The sequence below is a fragment of the Cottoperca gobio genome, chromosome 20 (genome assembly GCF_900634415.1).
Source record: "Cottoperca gobio chromosome 20, fCotGob3.1, whole genome shotgun sequence".
NCBI lineage: Eukaryota > Metazoa > Chordata > Actinopteri > Perciformes > Bovichtidae > Cottoperca > Cottoperca gobio.
In genome coordinates, this window is record NC_041374.1 from 11,516,256 (window position 1) to 11,528,410 (window position 12,155).

Consider the following 12,155-nt stretch of genomic DNA (forward strand, 5'->3'; position numbering starts at 1 on the left):
CTGAATTTACTCATTCATGAAAAGATGCACACACACACACACACACACACACACACACACACACACACACACACACACACACACACACACACACACACACACACACACACACACACACACACACACACACACACACACACACACACACACACACACACACACACACACACACACGGTCCCAGTGGGAGTGTAAATTGGCCTCAAAAAACCACAAACCCTCCCTGGGGCACAAGGGTCCAGCAGTAGCATCATAAAAAAATAGACTGGTCTTTCTCAGGGGAGTCCGTGAAGATTAGTTCAGTCATTCTCTCACACTCAGACAAACAAACACAGACGAACACACATGCACACACATGCATAATCCTGCTCCTCACCAGAGGCTCAGTAGTTATCTTCTCTCTGCTCTGTCTCAACTCTCTTCCACAATGCATCCATCCATTGACCCACCACACTTCTCTCAAGCAAAGGTTGCAGGCCTGGGGATAATCCTGGGTATAAACTATAAACAACCTCTAATCTATCAAAAAGAAAGATAAACACAAACACCATGCAAACTGATGAAAGGATGTCATGAATATTTCTTATTCATCTGGTTTATAATGTAAGATTTTAAAGCCAAAAAAAGAGGGCTTGAGGCATGAATAGGAAAGAGAGGTGAACACAATTACATCCACGACAATGAAGCCGGTATTGTTTTCAGGTGTCAGGTATCCTGACCACTGAGTACTCACAGCCATGGGCTAGTTCTCTTTGTCACATGCACCCACACCAGTCTGTGAACGTGCCAGCTGCTGAGCATGCACACCAATGTGATTTCCACCAAAAAGGTGCATACAATATGCTACAGCCAACAAGGTGAGATGGAAAGCCTCCAAAGGTTGGCTGCAAATATGAAATCTGACTTTCTCTACTCAGATGGCACCAAGTAGCAGCACTGATTCACACCTCCTTTTTAAACAATAAGTCATGTGAACCTTAAGTTAAAAAAACATAATGAGATCAGTTCAGTTTCAGCTTAGTGCAAAGTTCCATTGATCTGTGGTGACAGATGGGACTTTGTTATGGCTCCTATTGCAGCCAATCAGAAGACATTTTGATTTTTTTTTTAAAGGAAAATCAATATCAGCCTCCTTATCCTGTCTGATAAAGATAGTGAAATATGACAACGCTTCAAATAAACAAATGTATTCATTGATGGGGATGACATTGCCCAACCTGTTCAAAGAGCACGTGAGGCACATAGTCCTAAAACACATAAATTGATAAACAGAGGGATAGATATTATCTCAAAAGAAACTACAACGACGCTAACGTAACAGCTGTAAGGTGTTCAGCGAACACACATTATTTCTTTAAGGAAAAAATAGCAGAGTATAAATGTGAAGCAGCTCAGTGTGTGCAGTAAAGTAGCAGTGCATCAAAAAGAGTGCGTGAGTAAATGTAGCCGAACGTGACTTTGTTACTTTTGTTAGAAGAGCTAGCGTAATAAAAATCCGTTACAAACCTTTTGAGTCCCATTCAGTGAGCACGTACCACGAGAAGAACACTTTCCTTCCTCTTAACGTCTAACACATTACCATGACAAGACCTCTAAATAACTTCTTCTAGAAATGTAAAACTAAAAATAATTATATATTCTCTCGTGCCGGTCACTTTGTTGTTGTTGCCTCCCTTCTCAGCTATGAACATCCTCCTCACCCGTCTCCACTCCGTGTGGAAGAAAGTTCACTGATTTACTATCAACTGAATCCAGGACTGTACCAACTTATGTTAAAAAGGGGAAGGAGGCTCAAGTCTTACGAGAGCAAAATAATTAAAATACAGTCAAGAAATCCTATGTCACCATTGAAGGTTTAGGATTTAAAAACAACAGGTTAAAAGGGAAGAAGATACGAGGGTAAGAAATTCAAACCATATATAAACTAACAGCGTAATACGCCACCACCCCTATCTGTAGTTGGTAGGTTCAAATGCTATTAGACAGTGAGGTATTTGGTGGACGCCCCCTCGGCTTTTCTTTGTCTACCTACCTATTTTCTTTCTCTTTTCTTAGAAATTCATAGGACCAGTGTAACCCTAAAACAGCTGGACTACATAGAAGGACTTAAAAACCTTGTAAAACTGGTGACTTGATTGTATTATAATGACACACTAATTGATTTAAGAAGAAATTCACTTGACTTCTAAGACAAAGCAACAACAGAGAGAGGGCCTGTAAGATATTTGGGGGTAGGCTATGCCATACAGACTGACTGGCTACAGATTTTTCTTTTCTTTTTTTTTTTAATCTTTGCAAGGGAGTAAAGCAAATAAGAAAAAACACTTTTAAACTTTGCCCCCCAGCCTGAGTCAGTAGTCTCTCCAACTGTTTCTTTCAGATGCTTTGTTATCTGCAAGCATTTTCAACACAACATGAACCCATTGGCAGTTACTCTGTCTGTTATCATGTGTGCAGATGTGAGTGTGAGTGTGAGTGTGAGTGTGAGTGTGAGTGAGAGAGAGAGAGAGAGAGAGAGAGAGAGAGAGAGAGAGAGCATTGTTATTAGAGCAGCTGTGTTTTGTTCAGCAGCTTAACTTGCATTTGCTTCAGACCTTTGCTTCAGACCAGTGTGAATGCTGGGAGATTGAGTTTTATACCAAAACTTCATTAAAATGTGACCTGAAATGCAGAAATAGATGTTATCCCATTCCTAGTTTTTCTATTTTTTTGAAAGAAGAAAGTCTGCACATGCTGCTTGTCACTGTTGTCACTGCTGCACGGAGATCATTGTAACTTTGCTGTATGAACATATTTACTATTCAACAAGTGACTTCCAGCTGTCCCAGTGAGTTAGGAGTAAAACTGATGTGATTCCAGGTCAAGTTTTGAAGTCCCAAATACAGAACAAATCACTTCCTAAACATAGCTAATCATCTCCAGACCGCTCTACAGTGTTCATGTGTCTCTGTGTGTGTCTCTGTGTGTGGTTAGACTAACTCAACCCAGAGAATCTGAGGCCAGTGGATATTCCTGAAAGATGTTCTCTCTTTCTCTCTCGCTCCATAATTTCCCAAACCATGCCCTTTTGACTTTCTTTTAACCCCTTTTTCTTTTTCAGTCCTTTTCTCCACCTCTGCGACTTCACAATGCCCTGGCCTCGTGTGTGTAGACACACCAAGATGATGTCAATATTTGATTCAGTCAGGCACAGCGGGAAGATAATTAGGCCTGTCAATATTTAACTTGAAATGGCCGGACCACACGGGACACAATGAAAAGGAGAAAAGGGTACACAGATAGGATGGATACACGGAGAAGGAGAAGTCAGTGCAAAAACAGTAAAACAAAGAGAGCTCTGCAACTAAGTAAATCCATAAAAAGGGAATTTGACAGACGAGAGATAAACAGATCAAGATACTGGCAGACAAAAAACAGACACGTGGACAAAAAGATAAGAAAATAAATGCATCAGAATTTGGGAGGCTTATCTATTTGTGTGTGTGTGTTTTGCAAGTTTTCTGCAGTCTCCTACATAATTTGATGTGCAGCGAGTGTATGCTCTGCAGTTGCTGGAAGCTGTGACTCACTGTAGCAGCTAGCTCTTCCAAACCACAATGAATTAAAACAAACCAGAGGTACACACACACATGCACAAACACATTAACACATACACAAACATGTGGAAATGCTCATAGGCCTATACGTTTCTGTGAAAACACAAGCATACTGTATGTACACTGTATTCCCCGTAGTTTCCATGCTGACGTCAGAACAATGTTAACTGTGCACATATGACTCATACACACACTGAAAAGAATGCAAATGAACCAAACCAAGAACTAACCACAACCACACACACACACACGTTATGAAATACTGAAAGTATGCACACTCCATAAAATCAACTTTCACTCCACCTATTTTATTGACCAGTAGGTGGCAATATATCAAAGCTTGTACATGTGTGTGCCTGGTTTTGTGCAAGCAAGTGAAGAACATGATGGTGCGTGCATGTATCTTACCCTGTGTTAGTGGGGTGGGCACAGTGGCCTGCACTCCATCCAGACTGCAGAGGTGACCACAGGGGTCCAGGGTCACCACCCCTCCTGTGTTGTAGGTAATGATGACAAGGTTAACAGATCAGTGTACCTTCAGTCCAAAGTAAAGCAACAGCAGATTCTACATTATCACTTACTACTTCCATGATGAAAGATGACTCCAAACTACACTACCAATTTTAATTATAACATACACACAAAGCCATGCTATTTCTATCTTCACTGCAAGGCTTTGGTCTGAACTCGTAGCGTATAGTAATTACACGATATGTATCACACAGGAACAAAAAAACATCAAGAGTGTAATCAATCACTCGGCCTCTCCCTGTAAAGATATTTTCCTTTCACACACACACAATACACTGATTTAACTTGAAAGATTATTTCTCCAGAAACAAATTGAAGATTGTGCCGGTGTGATATGGTAATTGTTATGGATTATGTTGCCGTTTTGTTATAATAATTATCTTAAAAGAAGACAAAATTCTCTTGTTTGGTATTCAGCAGATCATTTCTTTGTGAGTTTGAAAAGATGTTTTCAAATGTTGTCATCTTATTTCATCAGCAGATTTGTTTTCAGTTGATTTTAAATTTAGAAGATTGTAAGATTATACACTGACTGAACAAAGCCTTGTTAATTAAAAGGAGTCATCGGTAAAGATGCCTGCCATTATTGTAAATTCATTTTGTGTAAAGTGAACTGACATCAACCTTCATTGATGATGAGACAGTGCTCTGCTTCAATGCCAGGACCTTGGACCGTGATATCTTGAGGTATTGGAGCATCTTCTCGGCCTATGCGAGTCACCCCTGGAACAACAAGCGATATACAAATACAAATGATATCAAATACATAAATATAATCAGGTCATGATGTAAATATTTTAACTGTATGGGTGGTCTGGGAGTACTTCTATTTCAAGTGGATATTCTTTATCAGTAGACACATTTTTGAGTATCAGTTCTCAGTTCTCCTAAAATGGCTTGTTCACATTTTTGGCATTCCTCACTGAAATGGAAGGACACACCAAGCGGGGAGATTGTGAACGTGTGAGGCAATGTGCTAGATATTATGCAAGACGCATAATAATGTAAAATGTATGATGTCACAATGCTGACTTTACCTTACCTATCATTTTAATACCATCCACTGTGTAATACTGTAAACCATTTTGAGACTTATAAGAACCAAACCCGTTTATCTGCATAAGTGTAGAGGAGGCAAAACTAAAAGTGTCTGTCTCTGCATTTGGAATATAATGAGAGCTTTGTTATCCACACAACACATGTTAACTCTACATGTGTATGTGAGAGTCACCAGTGTCATCTAAGGACTCACTATAATGTAATGCTTTTAATCTGATGTTAGTCAGTTTGTTGTTTCTACTGTCTGCAGGCTATTGAATTAAAATCAGTTGAACAAGCGTATCTCTCGTTATATCATGTTGTAGATCTACCTATCTTTGCTCCCATCTCTTTGCTATCATGTGTTAGAAAATGGCTGGAATAATTATTAAGCTATGGCACCTGTGGCTTGCTGATGAATGTGTGTGTGTGTGTGTGTGTGTGTGTGTGTGTGTGTGTGTGTGTGTGTGTGTGTGTGTGTGTGTGTGTGTGTGTGTGTGCGTGTGTATGACAGAGTGATTGAGGAAGCAGTGCAAGACACCTGTGGATAGCTGATGATAGAGAAGCTAAAAATAACTCTAATTGCACCACCGTTATGTCACCATAATCATCCTGTGTGTGGGTGTGCGTGTGCGTGTGCGTGTGCGTGTGCGTGTGCGTGTGCGTGATTTGAATACGACTTCTCTAAGGAACACTGTGGATTTAAGTCTTTCAGTTTTCTGCTTTCTCTGTGTTGTAGTAGACACTTGGATGAAAGCATGTATTGTGAGTAATCTCTGTTTTATAGCTGTTTGGATTCCAGTCCGTTAGCGCAGTGTTGCTCTCATGTGTGTACGGTAACTGTGGGTTCAGTATGCGCACTAACCAATAAGTGGGGTAATTTTCGACAATAAAAATAAATAACCGGGGATGTGGATGTAGTAATTTGTTTAAATATGTGTTCTAAGTCCGAGGGAGCCTTGTGGGAGGAAGTAGTGTTGGCTTCTTGTCTTGACGGTATTGCAACCCAGAATAGAGCATCACTTTCCCCTATCAAAGTGCCCCGCCCCCTCCGACACATCTCCAGCAACCATGGCAATGAAGTGATGCGTGGGCGGGGAGAAGGTAAATAAGAGGGGGGAAGTAGAGTGGTCGAAGCCAGGAAACAAAACAATGAAGGAGGTACAAAGAGGAAAGGGAGGGGACTGTGGAGGTCTGGTTTCACAGGTGACAGCTTTACAGGGCTTGTGAGAAAATACATTTATTTTAAAACTTTATGATCCTAGGCACTGGGAAGAGAGGGGAGGAGGAATGACCTGGTAATCCTAACCCATGAAGTATGTTTTTTTATGCTGTACGTGTGTACGTGTTACCTTCTTTTAGTGGCAGCAGGGTGATTGCCACACTGAGCCTCCCGCTGCCCAGGCTCACCAGATGAGGTGTGGCTGTCTGGACCTTCAGCCCCTTCCCCGTGTCAATCAGGTTCAGAGGCGGAGACTAGAAGCAGCAGTCCGAGTGGAAAAGGTAGTTATTGTGAGTATATAAGGGTTTTGAAATACTGTACCGTTGTGTGTGTGTGCGTGTGTGTGTGTGTGTGTGCTGTGTGCGTGTGTGTGTGTACTCTCACCTTGGGTTCAACTGGGGACATCTGATCTGACTCTGGTTGGAACATCATCTCACAGTCCTGCAGTATGGATGAGAGAGGAAGGAAAATCAGCTCAGAGTGAAACATGTAATTATTACTTATTCATAATAGTATTTTATGTTCTGTTCTGAATCATGTGTTTGTATTCAAATGTCTATTATTGTTTTTCAGTATCTTGAATAATTTCATATATATGCCTGCTTAAGTTTGAAATCTTATCATGTTCAGCCTTTAACACAAAGTACTGTGTCTATGTTGAAAATGGTAGTGTACACGTACATCTATCCATCCATTCATGTAGGCACATAAAATAAAGACATGCAAGAGTAGGGTCACACAAGCACACATCTGTACAAATGATTATACACACACACACAGGTTTCCAGTGGGAAGAACTCGTAGAAAAATGTTCTATGAAAACAGAGTTCCCACAACTTGTTATGGTCTGCCATCATACTGCCTGTTGCTTTAAGTGTGTGTCTCATTTATTTATCAAGCAACAGAGCCAACTTTTATATATATATATATATATATATATATATATATATATATATATATATATATATATATATATATATATATATATATATATAGCAATGTTCAGGCCAACATTTCAATTTGCACACGAACAATATCAAAATAAAACAGAAACATGTTGATGAAATTCACAAAGTTCATTCCTGCTCCCCAACAGCCCACAGGGGCCACTAGCAGGGCTTTAGTGTCATGATTATCCTTATTTTGTATTTGTTGAAAGTGGAGTCCAAGATAAAGGAATGTTTTAAGGGTGGGAATAAATAGGAAGCCATGAGAGAACTGTGAAATAGCAGGGCGCGATTAGACTGGCATGAAACAAAACTATGAAGAGGAATGAAAACAGGGCGAGATGAAAGCAAACACAATCAAAAATGTGTGTGTGTGTGTGTGTGTGTATGTTCGAGTAAACACACTCAGATCCAATGCCAAGGCCAACCCCTGCAGTAACCTACAATTCAAGGAAAAACAGTCACGCTTCTATTTGTGTGTGCACACTCACTCATTCAAAGGCACAGAGAGCCAGATGGATGAGTGAAATGCTTCTCACAAAAGCAGAGATGATTACAGCATATGGGAAACCACCGCAACCACATCTCCTTTTACACCTTCTGTCATCTCCTTCCTCTCTTCCTCTTCTCTCTCTATGTTAACCTGTAATAATCCTGTTATAATATACAGTATTACACACAGTTTGCACCCTTGGTATCTCATTTGTTTTCAATACGTTTCTCTTCTTTCACTAGAATGCTCTCTTCTATTTATTCAACTCTCCTTCTTGTCTTCTCTTCTTCTTTCTCTTCCCTTCATTTCTCCTTTCTACGTTCCATCCTCCTGCCTTAATCTCACTCTCCTCTCTTTTCCTTTCTTTCCTCCGCCAGCAGAGGAAGCCCAAATCAAAGTCATCCCCATACCACTTCCTCTTATTCAGCGCCAACTTCCTCTCTTTGGTGACTTCCTTTGCTGCTTTGACACCCTTACCGCCTTTAAACAAACTCTCTCACACACACACTTGCTATTCTTCACAACTCCACCACCCTTATAACCCCTATGCACACACAAACATCCACAAATAAAGTCATGCATCAACTCTTTTTGTTATCGTGTGATAATATGAGGCCCCCACATTCCACTGATTTCATCATGAGTGTAGACAAAGCAAACACACGCTGTATGATGGCAACATCAGCTGGACAAATGGTGCGACAGACAACAGATGAAAAATAGAGATCAAAAGGAGATTCAAAGTTCCACAGGGACTGTTTCCAGTATAATGTCAAGACTATACTCCTTCTATTTTCTACCGTCTCCTCCCGCTTCCTTCCTGTATGTCTTTTCCACCTCCTGGACTCTCCCCTTCTGTCACATATTCCTTACTCCATCGTTCCTCCTCATTGTCTTTCTTTTTTCCTGTAGCCCCCCTCCCTCTTCTTCTTCTTTTTCTTTCACCAGGTGAGCTGCAGTCTGGGCAGGTCAAGACAAGTCGTTGTCTAGTTCAAGCAGAGCAGTGATGTGTACCAACCCCCCTTCTAGATTTCTAGATTTCTGCTCTGGCATCCTGAAGGTGGGGTATGCACAATCTCCAATCACCTAACGTGATGCTATCAGGGTCTCCGGACTAGAGAGCTCAGGTATGAGATTACAGGGGGGGGGGTATAGGTATTTGCGGGTTTATAAAAAAACTTGTAAACACACAAATATAATGATGTACTTGTAAAGAGCTTTGCTGTTATTTCCTCTAATCCATATCTTAATATTGATAACAACTTTGTATATTGCAAGAGAGATCGCTTGTTGTGGCGAGCCTACAGAGGATCATCACTCGACTGTCGGCTCTCTGGGTGGTGGAGACCAAAACAGAGCTAAAAGTACATTTTTATTGGACAGAAACATGACTCCAAAAAATGTTGATGTTGCTCCGTTGGCTGGATGAGTACTGGCAACAATTTTACGAACATTTTCACCATAACGACTGTATAATGCAATATGATCATATATCAATGCTGTGTTTACAGCTTCTTGCACTGCCCCCGTTAAACAAAACAAAAACAACAACTTTCCTAATCATGCGTATGAATCATATAGAACTTTCACTCCAGCATTCCCTGCTAAGATATAAGCATATATTGTATTAAGTTATTGGATGACATTTGCATTTCCAAACGTAAGAATACTTTATTGGGAAAAACGCTATTGTTGCAAACGTTTGCTCAATATATTCTACACAGAAGTAATAGAAAAAATGTTGTAGGTGTATCAGTGTACAGTTATGTCTCTGGCCTAAAATGAACTTGACAGGATGTCACGTTGCCATTAGAGCTTCAATAATAATGATCTATGTGAATAATTAGTATCAGGTTCAGTCAGGTATCAAGTAACATGTGAGGCACACTGAGGGAAAGCAAGTCCAGTCGAGGAAACTTCAACATTTCATCACAAACTGAACCCCTGGATGGAATGAAAGTCTGGGGAAGTTTTCAAAGCTGTTCTTTTCCTTTTACGGGAACATATGCTAAATGTGCAGCACTGACCTACTTTTACTAACTTTAAACCTTAGTTCTTTCTACACCTAAAGCCCTTTAAATATTCAAAGACCCACTTAAACAACTACATATACACACACTGTTTTTAATATCAAGGCAACAAGTACAAGAAAGTACAGTCTCTCTTTGATCCCATCTGTAGAACAGCTGATTCTCCCCTAAATACTCCGTTTGCCTCGCATCTGGAGACGAAGATGGAGACAGAAAAAGAGAGAGTGATTCATAAAACCAGAAGGAGAGATCCAGCATTCTCCGCCTGTTTCATCTCCTTCTTTTTATTGTCTTTATCTTCTGCTTTCATCCCTCCGTCCCTCCTCTGTTTGTATTTCCTCTACATCTGTTTTGTCTTTCTCCCACTTTCAATTACTTTCTGCATTATTGTCTGTTTTTGTTGCAGGCTGCATTCTCAGAGCTACATCACAGGCGATCTCAGCGTGTCGCTCATGTCACTGATCTGGAACAGATTTTGTTTGTGCACTAGTTTGGGACAGTTAAGTCACTTGCACGTGTGTGTAACATACTTCAAGATATTGTGAGCACAGTTAAGCTATTAAGATAAGTGTTCCAACATTACCATAATAACAATAGCAATAAAGGACAGAAGATTATAATGTCCAACAGACAAACCATCAGGATTCTTTTTCTCTACTTTTAAGGCAGATAATCCATGTTGGCCATCTGCTTCTTAATGCGGCTGCTTTATTGAAGTCGCTTACATTAACCTTAGGCTAGAATATGTTTCAGTGCAGGCAGCTCCTCAATCTGATACATGTGCTGTTCTATACACTTGACCAACTAATGGAGATTAAGGTGGGATACATACAGCTGCAGTCAAGGTGACCACAAAGCTTTCTGTAGACTTGCTACGTAAATAAAATGAGCTGTTTTGGAAATATTTTCCATGTCTTTGGTTTTGGAAATAAGTGTTTGGAGTATGAAATGTGTGCTTGTAGAGTAAAAATGAAGTTAATGTTCTTATCTGTGTGTTGTATAGTGTTCATGTGCTTTGTGATTAATCAATAATCACATTTTTGAACTGTTAAGAGTAACACGATGCCCTTCAAAATACCACACGGAGTCACTTGTTCATCACAAGATGATCACAGATTTCCCTCCGTGTTCATCTCTTGCTTGTCGTCTATATGAAGTCAAAACAAGTCTTTCGTCTCATTTGCTCTCATTCCCATCACTGTCGAGTATCTTATTTGGTTAGAAATGCTGTCTTCCCACCTGGTGTCCTCTCTAATGCTCATGTTTCATCTTTAAATGCTGTGTCTTTGCCCCTTTTCTCCTCTGTCTGTCTTTATCGCTCTCTTTCTCTATCCCTCAGTCTCTCTCTAACCTCCCTCCCCTTACATTCCAGCATCTCCTCCTCCCACCTGACAAAGCCAGCATTGTATCACAGATGCTATTTAAGATGGAGTCCTTCCCTCTGTGTCCCTCTTATAGAGCAACTCACAGGGCTAAATGGGGTTATCTTCCTCCCTTCTCTTCACTGCAGTCTGTGTTCTGTGTGCAATAATGTTTTCAACAAAAGAAAGTTGTTGAATATATGCCTTACGCATGCATACACACCAGTACACACACACACACACACGCAGACACACACACACACACACACACACACCTGCTCTTCTCTGTCACTTATATATAAGACATATAAGACTCTTACATTTACATCATGTGTGGGTGCATGTGTGTCTTTGATTGTGTGTGTTTCCCTCCATGTGTGTTTCTGGACCTTGAACGCCTGCAAAAACACAACACACATCTCTCTCCAATGAGCGTTTTCTTTCCCTCCATCATTTACCCAAGTGCAAGATGCTTACAGGAAAGAAAGTCCATTGTTATTGCAGCTGACTCAACGTTTGCAGAACTCCAACTTGAATTTCTATTGAGGGTGTGTGTCTTTGGAAAAACCCAGATTACCTTTACTGCCATATGGAGGGGATCAACTGAGGGGCTTTGTGAGGGGCCGGATATGACCGAGAGGAAAGGAGGGACAGTGAGCTGTTAGAGGGGACATATAACATTAACATAACTCACATGGTGAAATGAACTGTGACTGCTGGATAGAAAAGAGAAGCGGAAGGCAGAGAGATTGAAGATAATAAGAAAAACAAACTGAGTGGTGGGGAAACAAAGGAAAAGGAAATGGATAAAAACACAGAATAAAGAATCCAGAGATGTTGCATCACCGGCCTCCAAACTAAATATGATGCTATTCTGCACTGATGATAATCCAAGCATACCTGGTAAACACATACACAGTAAACACTGTGGAGGGGATT

General features: G+C 40.5%; 1 protein-coding gene across 5 annotated transcripts in view; it reads right to left on the minus strand.

Moving 5' to 3' along the window:
* phldb2b (pleckstrin homology-like domain, family B, member 2b) overlaps positions 1–12,155 on the minus strand; it is a 37,557-nt gene that overhangs the window by 24,070 nt on the left and 1,332 nt on the right. For 4 of the 5 annotated variants that reach the window (XM_029457746.1, XM_029457748.1, XM_029457747.1 and 1 more), the window contains exons 2-5: positions 6,770–6,826; positions 6,516–6,639; positions 4,750–4,848; positions 4,003–4,086 (exon numbers count right to left, since the gene is read on the minus strand). In XM_029457746.1, the coding sequence (XP_029313606.1) occupies positions 4,003–4,086; positions 4,750–4,848; positions 6,516–6,639; positions 6,770–6,826 (364 nt within the window). Of the gene's footprint in view, positions 1–1,504; positions 1,698–4,002; positions 4,087–4,749; positions 4,849–6,515; positions 6,640–6,769; positions 6,827–12,155 lie in introns of those variants that run through there. The other variant, XM_029457749.1, reaches the window with a different exon arrangement.